This window comes from Cynara cardunculus (genome assembly GCF_001531365.2).
Source record: "Cynara cardunculus var. scolymus isolate 2C chromosome LG 12, CcrdV1, whole genome shotgun sequence".
Taxonomy (NCBI): domain Eukaryota; kingdom Viridiplantae; phylum Streptophyta; class Magnoliopsida; order Asterales; family Asteraceae; genus Cynara; species Cynara cardunculus.
In genome coordinates this window covers 5,808,689-5,826,508 of record NC_037539.1, presented here as the reverse complement: position 1 = coordinate 5,826,508, position 17,820 = coordinate 5,808,689, and the positions used below count along the sequence as shown (strand labels likewise).

General features: G+C 34.9%; 2 protein-coding genes and 1 long non-coding RNA gene across 5 annotated transcripts; 1 reads left to right on the top strand and 2 right to left on the bottom strand.

Annotated features, from left to right (window-relative positions):
• Window positions 1-6,046: 6,046 nt before the first annotated feature.
• LOC112522395 lies at window positions 6,047-6,922 on the top strand. Of its 2 annotated transcripts, none has more exons than XR_003070178.1 (3): window positions 6,047-6,125; window positions 6,219-6,305; window positions 6,680-6,922. It is a non-coding gene; the product is annotated as an uncharacterized LOC112522395 (long non-coding RNA). The 2 variants fall into 2 exon arrangements; XR_003070177.1 differs by having other exon boundaries at window positions 6,087-6,125; window positions 6,210-6,305.
• Window positions 6,923-10,254: 3,332 nt separating this feature from the next.
• On the bottom strand, window positions 10,255-13,761 carry LOC112523170. Of its 2 annotated transcripts, none has more exons than XM_025132656.1 (4): window positions 13,553-13,761; window positions 11,842-13,157; window positions 11,650-11,749; window positions 10,255-10,509 (listed from the first exon to the last, which is right to left on the bottom strand). In XM_025132656.1, the coding sequence occupies exons 1-3, from the start codon at window positions 13,647-13,649 to the stop codon at window positions 11,657-11,659; spliced, it is 1,506 nt and encodes a 501-aa protein (XP_024988424.1). In that variant the 5' UTR covers window positions 13,650-13,761; the 3' UTR covers window positions 10,255-10,509; window positions 11,650-11,656. The 2 variants fall into 2 exon arrangements, with proteins under 2 accessions (XP_024988424.1, XP_024988425.1); XM_025132657.1 differs by lacking the exon at window positions 10,255-10,509 and adding an exon at window positions 11,025-11,052.
• Window positions 13,762-15,034: 1,273 nt separating this feature from the next.
• LOC112522685 (eukaryotic translation initiation factor 4E-1-like) lies at window positions 15,035-17,820 on the bottom strand. The gene is made up of 5 exons (XM_025131972.1): window positions 17,426-17,820; window positions 16,096-16,261; window positions 15,889-16,014; window positions 15,362-15,427; window positions 15,035-15,266 (listed from the first exon to the last, which is right to left on the bottom strand). Exons 1-5 carry the CDS (start codon window positions 17,722-17,724, stop codon window positions 15,216-15,218), a joined length of 708 nt encoding a protein of 235 aa, XP_024987740.1. The 5' UTR covers window positions 17,725-17,820; the 3' UTR covers window positions 15,035-15,215.

Here is a 17,820-nt window from a genome sequence, read left to right as displayed (position 1 = left end):
TTTAAATGTAATTTTTTTTTGTAAATGTAAGTATTTTTTTTATTATATTTGTTTAATTTTATAGATTTAAATAATTTTTGGTTCAAAAAATGTTTAGGGACTTAATCGTTCGAAATATGAATGTTCATTGGGTTTTTTTTGGATTTTTTTCGCCATTTTACCATATTAACTACTTGTACAAGTCATAAGAATGTATCCAACAGGTTTTAGAAAAGTCCAAGAAGTTATTTAACATGTTTTGGATTATCCAATGACTTATTTGTTCCAAAAAATTGTCTAATGAGTTATTTAACATGTTTTAAATTGTCCAAGGACTTATTTGTTCTATAAAATTATTTAAGTAGTTATTTAACATGTTTTGAAATGTCCAATAACTTATTTGTTTTAAAAAATTATCTAAAAACTTAATTATTGCAAACAGTAAAGTTTATTGGTTTTTTTGATTGGTTGGTAAATAGGGTTGTACTTTGTATTATTCATTAACTCAAAAAATACAGATTTCTCTCTTTCTGCGAAATGGTATCAGATCAAAGACATGTTCAGCTGAAGCGTTTCTTCCGGATTCTTCTTCGATTCTTCACGATTTGTTCCAATCAGATCTACCAAGTTATGTCTTCTCTATTCTTCTATTCATTTCGAGTTTCTGATACTCGATTTCTTCGATCATATGGCATCATCTGGTTCAAGTGCATCGTCTGATTCGAGCTCGTCTCTGATTCGCAAGCAATTGCCAATGGATGATCGAATGCATCTATATTTTTTGCACCATTTTGATAGTCCATGGATGGTTTTAGTATCACAACCTCTTGCTGGAGACAATTACGCATTCTGGAGTCGAGCAAATTGCTCTCGATGTCAAAGAAGAAAACCGGGTTTATTAATGGTACTCTCATGAAACCAGATGAATCGGATCCCATTTTTGTTGAATTCCTGGAAACGAAGTAACGATATCTTAGTTTCATGACTGTTGAATTCTGTATCAAAAGAGATATCAAGTAGTATAATGTATGCTGTATACAACATATACTGTATGGATAGATCTCAAAGAATGCTTCGAGCATGGAAATGGACCGTGAGTTTTCATATCCGGAGAGAAATTGCGACTTTGGATCAAAATCAGGAAGTCGTTACTCGTTGTGTGTACTTCACTATACTCAAATCGTTTTGGGAAGAACTTTCTCATTATATCCACGTTGTTCGTGCGGGAAATGTGAGTGTGGAGGTGTGAAGAAAATTGAAAATTTCAAGAAGAGCATGTCATGATTTTTCTTATGGGTTTGAATGAGACTTTTTGACATACTCATGGATCCTTTACCACAAATAAACAAAACCTTCTCTCTGGTTACTCAACAAGAAATGTTAGTCAAACTCAACCAGGAAGTAGCACAAACTCTGGGAATCGGTCAATGACTTTTAATGTCAACACCAGAACTAGACCAATTTATTACAGCAAATTAAAATGGCAGATTCTTCAAGGAGCGTCCATTTTGTTCTCATTGTCAAACTCCAGGTTATATATATTAAAGAGGAGTGTTATAAACTACATGCTTATCCTATTGGTTGTAGGTATATTCAAGAGTAAACAATGTTGTTATTGATGATGCAAGGGAGGTCAATGAATCAAATAGTGAGGATTTGGACAGTGCCATCAAAGGTTTGTCTTCGGCTCAATGTCAACAGATCTTGCAGCTCTTTTGAATCAAGTCGTTGCACAAATGGTCAGAGAAAATATGGATGGCTTGAAAAGAATATACAGTACTTGCTTTTCTCTTTCACCTTATGTTAATCGTGCATCTTCCAGTTAAGGCATGGATATTAGATTCTGGATCTTCGAGACATATCTGTCACAATTTAAACAAGTTTATAAACAGGAGAAGGGGAGCAAAAGAATAGTTGGCAGTGCTGATCACTGTCATGGCTTATATGTGATGAAGGATGATGATCTTGCAACGGTGAATCAAGTGTCTTTAGCTGCTGTTTCTTTGGATATGTGGCACAAAAGGTTTGGACAATCGACCAATAAAAGGTTACTAGCAATAAAGTCTTTCTTGAATGTGAGGACATGTTCTAGCAATATTGGTTGCAACATCTGTCCAATATCCATTTTTGTTTAATGTTGGTAATTGGTGTGTAAATAGGCTCAGGGACAGACCCATTTTTTATTTTTTTTTATCAAACGATGGCACCATTTGATCATAAAAAACAAATATAATTTATTTTGTTTAAGTGATGGTATTATTTTACTAAAAAAATGACACCGACATGTTTCTAACTTGGGTTTAGGGTGGAAGAAAAAGCCTTGTAAATTAACTTTACCAACGAAAACTTTTTCTCGTTGCAGTTTTAAAATACATATGATGACACACAACTAATTAATATGGTTGTATCTCTTACGAACCTAAATTTTTATTTACCCTTCGACAGAGGAATAATATGGTGACAGGTGACTAGTGGCACCATGCTAGGTTCGTCCCTGAGGTTGTACTCTGTATTATTCACTAATTCAAATAACACAAATTTCTTTCTCTTCCCAAAAAATAGCAAAAAAATAAAAAGACGCCCACTCAATAGGAAATTGATTTATGTCGTATTAAAGGGTATTTTAAGAGAAAATCCAGCTTAATTAGGACGGTCTGGATTATTCAAGTTCCTCGTGATTTAGCAAATTAAAACATTAATTTTTTATGGTTAAGATGATAATCCATTAGGTGGTTAGTTTACTGAATTATAATTTGTTATTATCGATGATAAATGTTTATCTTCCGACTCAATTGCATCTCTTTCTCTTTGGGGTTAAAAGATAATAAGCCATCCCACATCGATAAGACAACGTTATCCATGTTGAAATCAAACTTATAAACTGAGTGTCATATGCCGATAATCGCCATTTAACGAAGCATAATTACTTTCGATGCATGCATGATTTGCTGTGTCGATAGATCTTTATGCCATGATCTTGCAAGATTCTAGTCTCGTCCATTGCAGAAACCATGGGCTACCTATTTGGTTGATATCATATGTGGATCTTGCAGAATCTATATGAATTTCTTTATTTCCCACTTAAGAAATGGTAAATTTGCAACGTCAATGTTCATGGCATTTCGGAAGGAGGTATGCTATCTTATTCCAATTCACCCGTTTTTGCTAGAATCTATAATGTCAAATATGTGTGGGTACTATTTAGATTTATATGACGACTTATTGGAAGCGTGACATCGACCCCTGGATCTAAATTGTTGATGAAAAAGGTGTCTGTCTTTGTATGATTCGTTAATGTCATGCCTGTATGATACACTGTATGATGATAATTAAATGCGTTTTCCTTCCTATAAGTAATACTGATAACTTTATATCTTGGATTTTAAAGGATCTGATGCTACCCGGCTGAATAAGCCTGTGATGTGACAGTCTAGGCGAGACTCGAAGAGGCGATTGTGAAATGGAGGGAGTATTTGAAACTCAAGGCGATTTATTTGATGGGATGTAAGGCGATAAGCGGTGAAGGTTTGTGTGTTTTGCAATTTATCGAACACCGGAAAAACTTCAATTTTTTTTTTCTTGGCGATGTTCCCGGAATGGGTTATGTTAGATCTGCTGCAGAAAGCTTACATATCTCGGGGTGAATAGGGGAAGCAAGATGCCAATGCCAAAAGCAATCCGGGATAGCTTTTATGCGAACAACTGTTACAGAGATCGAAATTCAGTATTGTTGAAGATACCTTACAAGATTGAGTTATTACTATTGGAGAGTGATAGTGTGTATATTCTTTGGTCCACTTTAAGTAGATTTTTAGGATTTTATTTTTTCTTATTTTCATTATCCTAATCACAGATTGAGTCTTTTTATTCTTATTTTACTTTTATCGAGTCTGGAGCAATGGGTTGTTGTAGTAAGTATTGCCACAATAATAGTTGACTGTTTGACTCAATCAGAGTAGGGATGGCAAAGAAAAACCGAAACCGATGGTGAAAACTGAAAATCAAAACTTCCAGGTCGGGTTTGAGGACATCTTATCATGGTCGGGGATCAGGAACATATTTGGGGGTTTTAATGGGGATGAGGATGGGAGTGGGGAAGGTGATCACCGACCCGACCCGACCCAATATGGGTATATATATTAATTTTAATGTATATACATATAGAGTAGCGATCAATTGCAAACTACTCTCATTTGTAAAAATCTTATAAAAAATCTCATCTATCCATTTTTTTGATCAATGATCAAAATTAAATGTGTTTATATTAGGAAATAATAAAATAAAATAAAAGTTTAATTTTTAATTAGAAAAAAGGGCAAATTTGTCAAATCCCCAATGATTTTGTAAACGAGGTAACAAGATCGTGGATATACTAACATTAATGAAACATAATCATTGTTTTTAAATCTCCATATATCATTTTATCATTACAAAGATTTTAACCAAAAATGTAAGAATAATCTGAAAAATTATATGTTTGATAAAAACTATCTTTATTTTATGACTAAATATTATAAATAAAATAATATCCACATTAAACATAGATCCAAGTAAGGAGCAATGAAACTAGGTATATCCTAATAAATTATGAAACGTAAAAACATACTTTAATCAACAAAAAATAATGAAATCTTTTGAATACTAAAGGAAATATTTTTTTTCATTAAATGAATGAATAAAACTGTTTCACCGTTTATCGAATGAACTCACGCGACTCCTTGTTACCTACAATGAAAGATGGACCATTTAACATGTAATAGTGAACGATATATGAAACTATTTCATCAACGGTTATTTGAAGTAGGATTGGACTCTTATTAATTTCTAATCAAACTAACGTTTCAATTTTTAGAGATTCACACTTAAATCGATTTCACTTTTATCGTAAGCTTCTCACTCACTCTTATTTTGAACCTGTCGGGTAAAACAAAACAAACCTCAGTTGAGCAAAATTGTCCAGTAAACAAATAATAACACAAGAAATACCGGATATGAAATCGATTAATTGAGACAAGCTGCTCTCTCACACACATTTTACATCGGAATGTGAGTGAGTGAGAAGTTTATCTCAATGGCTTAACTAATAGTCGAATGTGTATGTCTACACCTCACAACGTTGATTAGGCTCTCTGATTTAGAAATGGCAACAAGTTGGGTACGAGCTGGTTATTGGTATCCCCGTTCCCGAAACTGATAAGTAAAACCATCCCTGTAACCGTCCCGATCCTCATCGGGGATCCCCGTGGTTTCTCCGGTTCTCGTTGGGACCCGTTAAGGGTAAAAATCCCCTTGTTCACCGTTGGTTATACGCAACCCCGAACCCCGAACCGATCTGGTAATAAATTAGAATATGTTAATTCTCACAACTAAAAGTAAATTACAATTTTTTAAAGATATAAGTCTAAATATCTGAAACATAATCAAACCAATTACAAACAATGTCTAAAATTACAATATAAAAGTAAACATAAATTCAAACATCATAGAACTAACATTATTAGACAAATAAACTAGACATTTTTGTGAGACTTATTCAGGGTGTTGAGATAAAGTGAATAAAAATCTTTTAAATTTTAATGTGTCTTCAACCGCTTATCTATTAGGATACGTTGTTCCCGATGGATGATCAGTCAAATCAGACGTCATAACGGAATGGAAGTGTAGGGCACTATACCATCTCATTCCCCGATAACCAGAGATATTTGGTTATTGGCTCTATCCGATAACCACTATAACTGGTATTCGGTTAAACATATGTTATACTCCGCCATTCTCCATTCATCAAGACAAGAGTTTCTGTCAATTATGTTCTGATTTTTCATTATTTTAATTAAACTGTTGCCAAACCGAGCATTGGTAGTTACTGTCTCTTCATTAATTAGGTGGCGTGTTATACAACTTATTCTTATCTGAGATCAATGTTTATTCTATAGTACGATTTCACCTATTTCCCTTTGTAGTTACGATGACCATCTGTCCCACATCGATCAAACAATATTCCCTCTTAGCAGTTACGATGACCATGTATCCCACATCGATCAGACAGTAGTATCGATGTTGAAATCCAACTTATAAAACGAGATCGTGAGACGAACACATCCACACAACAAACCATGGGGGAAACCACCGGTACCGTTCTTGGTGAGGTAAGTATTTTCTACGTCTTGGTATATTTGTTCGTTGATCTTGTTTTGTGTATAAATTTATTGCTCGGTTGATTATTTTGGTAGACATCCCAGGTTCGTTGTGTCGCATATCTTCAGAAATGATAGATTTGCAACCTCAATGTTTATAGCGCATTTCGAAAGGGCATAGCATATAAGAAGGTATAATATCTGGTTTTTGCTTATCGTTTTCTGGTATAATCTATTGATTCTAACGCCAAGAGTATTCCCGTCTTGACGTGCGAGATAAATACTTGATGAAGAAAGACGTCATCTTTGTTGGTTCTTTATTACAACGTCTTTTATTTTTTGATCCTATAAATCAAGTATTATAAAACGGTCTATTAAGACACTTAAATTTTTTGGCGTCTTATAAATCTGATTTTGTTGTAGCGAGTTTTCGTATCCACACAGATGAAATATGCCAAATCGCTTTTTTGCTTCTGCTTCTGCTTTTGCTTTTGCTGTAAAATCAAAATCATAATCCGTTTTAGTTAGAAAAATATTCTAATAAACTTCAACTGTGACTTACATAGGTGAATCCATGGAGGGCCACCAGTGTGACGAGCATGATGCTAAATATGTCCGAAGAAGAAGAACAAAACAAATGAAGCGTGTCTTAAAGCAGCACGATCTGAATAAAAATGCAATTTTATGAAATAAGGCGTTAGATGCTCTTCGACGTTTGATTTTATATGTTACTTAATAAGTTGTTTCTTCATTTTATTTGAACAATGATTGATGTGCGAGAAGCAATCTTACAGAATTTCAATCATCGATAGACGTTTGCTTTTCTCGTCGTACTTAATTTCAATTCTCTTATAATTTATCTGATAGAAGGCGTAAATCCCCAATTTCTTTTCCTTTTTTTCTCTCGATCCCGTCACCATAAAACTCCGGAAATTGATCGAAATAGCAATCCCTCCAACCAAATTCATTTTTAATTACTTTTCGAAACCAAAAGTGCGCGTATATCGTCTTTTATAAGACAGCTTTCGTTCCCCTGTACAACCGATGTTGGATCTTACATTTTATTTCGCTAATAAATTCGTATATTTGAGTAATGACCAAAAAAAAAATTATAAAATATGAGAAACACTAATTTTATTTTGTTTAGCAAACGAGTGTGGATATTGAGGTTGTCTGAGTTTCGGATATAGGGGATGAATCAACAAGAAAAAAGATGAAGATGAACAACCTTCGGTTTGAAGGAACAAAACGTCTGTCTACACTAGCAGTAACAGTAACAGTAACAAAACGTCGAAAGGACCTAAGACATTAACGATCGGTGCTTAATCAACATTAGTTAATAAAGATTGATAACAGCTTCGAGATTGATGTTTTAGGATTTTTTACATCTTTCTTTTTAATATTTAGATATAAATACATATATGGTTTTTGGTTTTTTTTTCTAATGATGCTCGATAGCGCTCGATTGGAGATCGATAGAAGTTTGGCAGGATCGATGGTTCTCGTGTGCTCGATAGATGCAACGAAGATCAAATAAGAGTCGGGTCGTCAGATATTTCAAACAAAGGATGTCAGTTTTCTTGAAGATTAAGCGTTCAAGATCAGAGGCGGCCAATTACCTATTATGGCTGATTAAACTATAGAACTGCTTTTAGTGATTTTGGTGTGTAATCTATACTATATTATAAAGTATTTGTAAAAATTCTTAAAAACCATTTTTTTTTACATGAAGTATTGCTTATTGATGCATATTACTTAAAATTCAAAATTACAAGTAAAGTGTGCATAAGTACAATTTATTAAGCTTCATATTTGAATTCGTGTAACTAATTGTAGATAAATATAATCAAATACAAGATAAAATTCTCATTTAAAATATAATTAGGATAATTATTGAGTTCTAACAGAATATTTAGTTATTATCTTTATAAAAATTATATTATTAAACCAAAACAAATTACTTCATCATTAAACGTAAATTAAATTATAATAAAAATATTGAATTAAAGAAATTACACAAAAAATAATAAATGTTATGTATTTTTTTTTTTTTTCTGGTATCTTCAAATTTATATTTTAGAAAATAAAACATTATTGTTTGCTCAAAACCACATAAATTCATATTATAATATCGATAGGGACCAAAAAAATAAAATGAAACATTAAAATCGAGATATGTCTCGTTGCATTGCGCGAGTACCGTTCTAGTTTATTTTTTAAGAGGTCAAAATCTCTAATTTATTGCCATGAAATTGCAACGTTTCTTATAACCCTCAATTTTTAGAGTTATATGTTACTTTTTATAAATCCCTTTTGATCCTTTTAATATCTATTTGATCATTTCACTTCTTCTTTGATCTAAATTGTTCCTAAATATGAAGAAAAAAAACTGAAATTTGGAATTTGTGAGCTCATCCACCGTTGTGTCACGGATGTCGCTACTGGGGTGACAACTTTTTTAAAGATTATGCAGAAATTTTGTTGCCAAAGCAGTGAACTGAAGAGCTGGCTTAGACAAGAGTCAACCCTGAAGTATTCATGAAAGAGGAGGAGAAGTGGATAAAGAAAGTCAAGATAAAAGACACCCTTGAGATGTTACTTTTCTCTCTCTCAGTCTTTTTCAACTTCTCTCTTCCCTTCCACGTTGTATTCTTATATTTCCTTTGGGTAGAGTTTAGTTGCAATTTAGGGGCCGTTTACGAAACGCTTACCCGGTAAGTACTTACCGGGTAATTTTCCTCACCCGATCCGCCCGGCGTGAGTGTAAGTCAAACTAAATAGATAGTATGTAACATTTGGGTGTTACTGTTTTTTACTACCTTTTCGGTTTAGTCAATAAAATTGAATCTTTAACTCAAAGCGGACAAGATTACTTACTTGAATGTGTTAATATTGGATTTTTGATCCAGAGATCGGCGTAATCGAAATACATCTTGAGTGATGCAAGAAGCTTCTAGAAAATCTTCAACAAACACATAGAGACGTGTTTTTGCATAACTTTCAGTAAGGATGACACTCGAGTTGGTGTGTAATAAAAATGTGCGCATCTCTCCATGTCGTTGGAACTCAAATTTTCAAGTATTGTGTGCAATAATATATATGGTAAACGCTTATTCAGGTAAGAGTCGTCACCATCACTTACCGTGTAAGACTCTCTATCCTTATCATCGCTCTTAACATGTAAGATTCTTGGGTCTTGCCATGTTCATCCAGTGAGGAAAATTGTCCTGTAAGCACCTACCGGGTAAGCGTTTAATAAAGGCCCCTAAATTATATAATCATTTCTTAGTGATTTTTGTGTGTAAAAATCTCCAATTCGTTCGTTTCCTTTTTGATTTTTCCACTTTTAGGTATAAATTTCATTCTATTAAAATTTTCCCACTATTTTTTCTAATTATTTTTTATCACTTTTTTTTATTATTTAAAAAAATTTAGAATTGTTTTTAATTATTATTTTTAAAGTATATAATATTTATAGACGGCAAATAGAACAAATAAACTCACACATTCTTCTAATCTTTGATGAGGTTTGGACCCCCTGACCTTCTAAGAGGCTAAAAACTCACATACCGCTAGGTCAAAGACTCTTTGTTTTATTTTAATTGTTGTTGATTATTTCTATATGTTCTGTAGAGGTGTTCTTAATGATAGTCCATACATGCTCTATTAGAGGTCAATAGAAGCTCGTCGTGATTGATATATGATCGATAATGCTTGATGTGTGCTCCATATGTGCAACGACGAGCAAATTAAAGTGGAATTGTGAAGCATTTCAAGAAAAAGGTTAACACATAGAGGAGGTTCAAACGAGAACCCTTCTGCTTTGTGAAAATGCGAGAACAGTTATAGGTCTCTATCTTTTTTAGATAATAATTTAAATTATAATAAATAAAAATACATCATTACGGATAGTAATGTAATTAGTTACTTTTTATAATTTGTATGCTTTTTAATTAACTGTAATTATCCCATGATTTTCGATTATTATATCATCATGTCTTGATCCTTTACTGTAAATAAAATACCACATACTGCCACGCAATTGAGACTGTCGAAGAACCTGCACTAACATGTGATAACCATGTGATAAGCAAACATTAATGTTGTTGAGAATCGGACAAAATCTGTTAATCCAAAGAAATTTGTTAATCGATCCATCTTTGTTACTCGAACAAATTGTGTTAATCAAACACAGACACATTGTGATAATTGTGTGAAACACAAGGGCAAACCACTGTATTTTACTGATGATCTATCGACTGTGATAAACACATTTTTTACAAGCAATTTGTATTTTCTACGACCCCGTAAACAAACTGTAAAGGTTTTCAATATCTACTAATTCGAAGTTCAAAAATGTGACTATTATACTTGGCTCATCCGATATGTTCGGTTCCTGTATTCAAGAAAGCAAAAAAAGAACATTAGGGGAAATATATGTTATAGATCAAGGATTGATATAGAATTGAACATTAAAGACCAATAATTGCATACACTACATCAATGCTCTTTTTGCTTTTCAAGTGGGGTGCATTTTGCAGAGAAGTTGATTATGTGACCCGTACGTGTGAACTTAAGGTAATATATTGTTCGCCTTACTTCTTGTGAGAATACGTGGAATCCCATTAGACAACTTACCAGAAGAGTCCTTTGAGGAGAGAAAGGAGTTCCATCATATATTGAGGAGAATGGTCCAAATTCAGCCGATGTGGGACTCCAACATGTTCTCTCCAGGGAGGCGTACAAATTGTCCAAGAGTGTCGAGTCCCCATAGTGGTAGAACTTGGCTCTGATACCATGTGATGCGAGAATATGTAGAACTCCATTGGCTAGGCAGAGACAGACTGTCAAGAGTGTCAAGTCCCTAGAGTGGTAGAGCTTGGCTTTGATACCATGTGAGAATATGTTGAACCCCATTAGATTACTCTCCAAAAAAGCTCTGAAGAAGAGAAAGGAGGTTCCAACATATATAAAGGAAAAATGGTAACAAGTCTATTTGGAACACTTCTTGTTTCTAGGGGTCTAAATCAAACGAGCCAGCTAGTCAAAAAGCTTGGTGGGATCGAGCAGGGCAGGCTAGCTTATTTGAGTATCTAAGTAGAGGTCAAACTGGGTAGCTTAACAAGCACTAGTGTTTTGCTTAGATAAAACCCAAATATCAAAAGTCAAGAATTCATACAATCATATAGCTGCTTGAACTGTACTTTAATTTTGTTAGACCCTGCTTGAACCAAGCCAAGGTTCGACCCTAAGTATATGAGCCCATAGGAGCTACCGTTTTGCTTAGAAAGAACCGAGATACCAAAAATCAAGAACTCCTATGACCGTATGGTAATTAACTTAGACTTCATACATGGCTCTTCTTGATGAGTTGATAATATACCCTCAACTACCACTCACGTTAGTTTGTCATAAAAATGTGTATTGTTATACTTCGACCACAAGGGAAGATGAGATTCAAATCATGCACATTTATGGGGTTGAAGCTATTTTGAATCATAAGAAGATATTTTGAGATTTTATGAAGATAACCCACCTGCTATTTACCTACTGGAGCCTGAACACAACTCAAATATTCCACAGCAACTCTTCCAGGAAGTTTTTTCAGCTGGTTGGGGAGCTGAACCTAAAAGAGGCTGCATATAATTTTAGAAATACGTTATAAGCATAAATCAAGAGTTAGCACTTTTACCGGTCACAAATAGAAGTGTGAAAAAGAAGGGCATACCTGTTTCTCAGAGCATTCAGGTGTTTTGGGTTCATTTACACGATCATTGGTGTTCCTTCCACAAAATGAGCATGCACCATTCGTGGAAGCTGGTAAATAACCGTTTGATTTTGGAGAAGCCTTATCGTCCGATGGAACCAACTTCTCAACCTCATTTTCTTTTGGAACTGATCCAACCACTTCACTAGTAGAAGTTGGACAACTATTCTGTTCCAAGGGTGTTTCTGCCACAACTAAATCATTTTTCTCTTCAAGTTTTGTGTTATCAAACACTTGGGAGGCCAATTCAACCAAAGAACTAACCGGCTTAGCTGGATCAACAATAGGGGAATCTGTAACAGCCAAGTCCCCGAGTTCACAACTCCTGTTTCCAACCAAAGACTCAATAGGTTGGACTAAGTCAGCAACAGCAGCAGGTTGGATTACCACCGCTTTATTTTTATCAACATGACACTTGTCATTTGAGCTACTACTTCTAGAACTCGATCTTTTCTCAAGTGAATTGTGTGAATTTGACCCTCTATCGATCTCACTTCCACTCTGTGTCTCTTTGGCATGTTGGACTAAGTTGGCAACAGCAGCAGGTAGAATTACCACTGCTTTCTTTTTATCAACGTGAGACATGTCATTTGAGCAACTACTTCTAGAACTCGAGCTTTTCTCAAGTGAATTATGTGAAGTTGACCCTCTATCGATCTCACTTTCACTCTGTGTCTCTTTGGCAGGTTGGACTAAGTCAGCAACAGCAGCAGGTTGAATTACCACCGCTTTCTTTTTATCAACGTGAGACTTGTCATTTGAACTACTACTTTTAGAACTCGAGCTTTTCTCAAGTGAATTACGTGAATTTGACCCTCTATCGATCTCAATTTCACTCTGTGTCTCTTTGGCAGGTTGGACTAAGTCAGCAACAGCAGCAGGTTGAATCACCACTGCTTCCTTTATATCAACGTGAGACTTGTCATTTGAGCTCTTACTTCTAGAACTCGAGCTTTTCTCATGTGATTTCTGTGAATTTGACCCTCTATTGATCTCAATTTCACTCTGTGTCTTGTTGGCAGCCTTCTCGGTCCTATCTGTTGTTAAAGATTGGTTCCCAGACGAATTGTCTTCCCTCTTCTCATGTGATTTCTGTGAATTTGACCCTCCATTAATCTCAATTTCACCCTGTGTCTCTTTGGCAGCCTCCTTAGTTCTATCTATTGTTAAAGATTGGTTCCCAGATGAATTGTCTTGCCTCTTCTCTGTCTTGACCACCGGATGAGGAGAGTTCTTTTGGCTCTTTGATGAGCTATGTTTCGCACCATCACTCTCTCCTATTATAGTTTGATTCATCGAAATAGATGGTTCAAAAAACAATAAATGACAATTGATCTCACAGAAGTCTAAATAAGAAAGAAGATAAACAATAGAAACTAGCAAATTGAACTTCAAAGTTTCAAACCCCTTAAATATTTCAAATATCCAAATTTCAAGAAGAAGAAAGAATAACTTTCTTGGCGTAAAAGAACATATAACCCCCCCATTTCGTTACATCATCTGGTTCAAGCATTTCAGCAAACACCAGATAGATATCAAAAATTCAATTGAAAGACCATGTACAACTACAAGTTTTTTGGCGTGAAAATCAAAATTTAAGAAAAATTAACACGTACCCACGTAGTAAATTACAAAAAAGAATGAAGAAATTGAGAGAGAAATGTGTAAATACCATGAGGAGGGCGAGCTGCGTTTGAAGAAAGGGATTTTTTGGAGTCTTTAGGCTTCTTTTTCTTCTTCTTGGCAGATCCTCGCCTACCGGGTGGCATGGTGGATCTGGGGGAGAAAATGGTGGTTGTTTTCTCCCTCTGTTTCAGAATGTAGTTGGCGTTTGATAGATAAATGGCAAGAATTCGAAGGCGTCTTTCGTTTTGGTAGGCGCCCCGCGTTTTTCTCTATACTATATATTCTACTTATAATCTTGCCCCCTCGACCCTCTTTAACATGTTTTGGTTTGCCCCTTCGACCCTCTAACATGTTTTGGTTTGCCCCCTCTACCCTCTTTTAACATGTTTCATTAATGGGATTAAATATATAAAAATTGTATTATAATGAGCTGATTCCCAAGAACCTAATTTGTTTTTATTAACCTGGATATCCAACCCATTATGTGCGCCGATTAATCTTAAGACGACCATCTGCTTTACAGATAGCTCGGAGTCACCGCATTTGAACCTCCGTGGTCACAAAAGAATTTTTATTCCTCCTTGGATTTGAACCTCCTGATACTTTTGATCTTTGGAGTCAAGTTCAAACCAATCAAACACCACTCTTGAAGTTATAAACCTAAATTTCTATTTCAAATTAAACGAAAAATGAAAATTCATTCTTATCATTTTTCATTTTTTTTATTGAACCAAACAACCCCACGATATTGGATTTTCAGTATCCTCCAAAACAGTGATATTTAATATAAAATTTATATTATTTTAATTTTTTATAACATAAAATAATCATCATAATATTAAATAAAATATAAAGCATTATCAAATACAGTAAAGAAAACATTAAAAAAATTCAACGATTTACGATTAAAAATTTGAATTACTAACCGTTAAAACTTAAATTTATTTTGAATTTTCCACAAGGATGGTGCTTGATTGATTTGAGTTTGGCTCCAAATGTCAAAAATACCAGAAGATCTCAGATTCAAATCCAAGGAGAAATAAAAATCCCCTTGTGACCACGGAGGTTCAAATGCGGTGATTCGAGGCTATCTGCAAAGCAGGTGGTCGCCCTGGGATTAGTCGGCTTGCTTAACGGGTCCAAGTTAATCAAAAAAAATTACAGGTTCTATAGTAAAAAGTAGAAGAGCCATTTTCGAGCAGTGTCTAATCAACTACGTATTAATGAAAATTCGATTATCAGAAGTCATCAACAAAAAAGATTTGTCTGAACCTCTTCGTTTCGTTTTGTCCAAGTTGCTTCCTCACTTGTTTTTTTATTTCAGTTTCGGGCATTCACAGGTCCAAGAAGTACATCTATGAATTCACACCATAGATTGCGGGTTCGAGTCTCTCCAAAACCAGTCAATTTTTTCCAGACTGTCATCTTCAGGGGGTTCATATCAGATGAGTTGATTTGCGCATAAACTGACCCAGACACCACACAAGCCGGTCAAGACACTCACAGTTAACAAAAGAAAACAGTAGGATGGGACAACATGTAGCATGGATTGCAAACCAAAATAGTCAAGTACAACTCGTCCATATAGGAAAAACCTCCATAAGAACAGAGGTTATGCATGCAGTAAAAAGAAACTGGATGTACTAAAGTCCAAGATACCACCAAGAGCCTAAATTGCATTTTAGGCACTACAAAAGCATGGGCACACCTCATAGTGAGTATCTGTTTTTGGCATTTCTCTCGTGTTTCATCGCGTCTTCCTGCAACATAAAGCAGAACGTAAGTCGAAAGAAAATAAAACAACAAACAAACTCCAAGTCATTCCATTACAGAATGGGGAAACCGAAACATTTACATGAAATATGAAGCCAATGTTTTCATTGTGATCAATAATCTCCTTCCACTGTTTCCCGATGCTTAGCTGCAAAAAAAAGCCAACGTATCTTATCATAATTTCAACCAAAGATCTTATACATAACATCTGAATGATGGTCTTATTAAACTATACAAGATGAAATACGGCCCTACTTCAAGTGCACATTGTTCATATCAAATGGCTTAATCTCATTGATATTTTATGTTGGGAATTAACATTATAGCATCATGCTTCCCACTTCAACAAAAGTTTAGCCAATGAATCAGTTAGAACAAGCAGAAAGACGATTAAAAGTTATCTCAAGCTATTCATAAGTGAATAACAGCTGGTGACTGAAACACAGAATCAACAAAATAAACATCCACCAAAAAACAGTAAAAGATAACTCTTATCACAAAGAATAAGACATATTTCTGATGACTATCTAACTATTAGAAACAACTTTTTAAAACATTGGTTGACTTAGCAGTTTTGCGATATATGTGTATATATATATATATATATACCTGAGCACTCTCATTGGCAGCATTCCTGGTCCAGAGAGATACTTTTTCCTGCTTGGCTCTGACATTAACAACCGCTCCACATATATCATCTCCATGATCAAACTGTTCTCCAATGATTGCTAGCAACTATTTTACATATGGGAAGAGGTTAGATGGGTTATAAAGTAAGACCCATCGATGAAAAAAGAATCAGCATTGAGCAAGTACCGTATACAGCCAACAGGTGTCGGACTTAAACCTTTGAAAGTTCATAGTCCACTTTCCGCCATTAGCACAAACAGGGTCCTCCCACATGGGCTCAATTTTGTTTTTGAAACAATAGTAGTCAGCTCCAGTCATCAACTTGCTTGGTCGGTGTATATTGTTGTAAAGGCTGCATTTAGAGCAAGTTTCAGCATACAACATTCAAATACAATATAGACTTGCAGGCATTAGACAGAATGTGTAATCCATGATACAATATAATATCAAACTTCATACTTGAATATTTATATATGGATATATAAAATAAGAGAGCATCCAGAGCTATCAGACATCATCAAATGTTAAAAAACAAAAGTAATAGATCAAAAAGTCTTTTATCGTAGCCAAGTATCCAAGAATATACCCTTGCACAACATATCACCAAGTTTAATAAAACTAGAAAAGTATATCGTATGGAACAAAAGGAATAACTACCCCTTTTGAATGATTCATGGGAAGTATTTCAAAAGAGGTGAAGAATCACAACTCTGGACATCCCTGTAAGAAAACATAGTGATTTCAAGAGTAGATATAGTTTATAATTACAGATGATTTCCCCCACAAAGTAATCCGAATGTAGTAGATTATATCGATCCTAAAATGACAACTTTTTAGAGCAACCTCACCAAATCAACCATCAAAATGTATTATTCAATATCTTTGGGATCAATTCTACAAGGGCAAACTGCACCATAATGGAACCAACTTAACTTTCATTCCTATCTTATGGAACCATGAATCAAAACTTTTGTTTTGTGAAATCACATTCCAAACTTCTTATTAAAGCGACCCGAAGACCAAATTCATGTTCCCAAAATAGGAACGTAAACACAGTTGGTTCCATTCTGGTATGTAAACTGGAAAATAGGAACCGTGAAGAATTACATCAAGTTGTTACTGTTGGCAATGGCGGACAGAAGGTGGATAGATGGCCATAGAGGAAAAAATATTAAATTGGATCAAGTTCTTCGGATGATTTGGTTAATTTGCCCTAAACATTATTCGGAAAACCAAGGTAACACGAATTTGATTCGTGAAAACCCTAATCAAGAACCGAGTCTTACTGATTAACTTCGTTTCCCATTTAAAACTTTCTTGATGATATATAAAAGAAATTATGAGTACCACGCAGGTATCAAATCAAATTAGGAGAAAATAGAACATTGGTAAAACCCTAGTTCAAGAAACTCTTAAAATTCGACTCCAGTTCCGATTTCAAATCATCTTCATGGTACAAGACATATAGGAACGATCACAATCATGTCAAGAAACATTAATTAAAAAACAAAGATACCTCCAGAACTCTTCAACAGTAGAGAATGTGTAGATAGGGCGCATGGAACCACCCCAAGAAACTTGCTTGGCTTTAGCAGCTGGCGAATCGAACCAGAACGTCCATGAATGCTCGAGCGGGTGCTGCGTCAAGGCAGTACCAGGTCTGGATGAAGACGACGACGAAAGGGTATCAACATCGCCACCGACAATCTCTCCCTCTTCCAACTGTTCGTCTTCGTCTCCGTCCGATCGAACAGGCCTATGTTTGTTGAGATCGACTGCCTTCTGCTCCTCTGATCTCACAACTTCTTCCACCATCTTTCTTTCTGTAGAATTCTGTTTCTCTCTCTAGAACTCCGTTGATCTGCAATTGCCGATGAAGAGGTTACAGAAATTTTGCATCTCCCGACGGCC

Excerpts from the sequence above, each read along its gene's own strand:
- LOC112523170 (XM_025132656.1), bottom strand. The coding sequence starts at position 13,649 with ATGCCACCCGGTAGGCGAGGATCTGCCAAGAAGAAGAAAAAGAAGCCT. Across the intron at positions 13,158-13,552 it reads CGCAGCTCGCCCTCCTCATG|GAGAGAGTGATGGTGCGAAA; the intron begins GTATTTACACAT and ends AAACTATAATAG. Across the intron at positions 11,750-11,841 it reads CTGAATGCTCTGAGAAACAG|CCTCTTTTAGGTTCAGCTCC; the intron begins GTATGCCCTTCT and ends AATTATATGCAG.
- LOC112522685 (XM_025131972.1), bottom strand. The coding sequence starts at position 17,724 with ATGGTGGAAGAAGTTGTGAGATCAGAGGAGCAGAAGGCAGTCGATCTC. Across the intron at positions 16,262-17,425 it reads ACTGTTGAAGAGTTCTGGAG|CCTTTACAACAATATACACC; the intron begins GTATCTTTGTTT and ends CTCTAAATGCAG. Across the intron at positions 15,267-15,361 it reads ACATTGGCTTCATATTTCAT|GAAGACGCGATGAAACACGA; the intron begins GTAAATGTTTCG and ends TTTATGTTGCAG.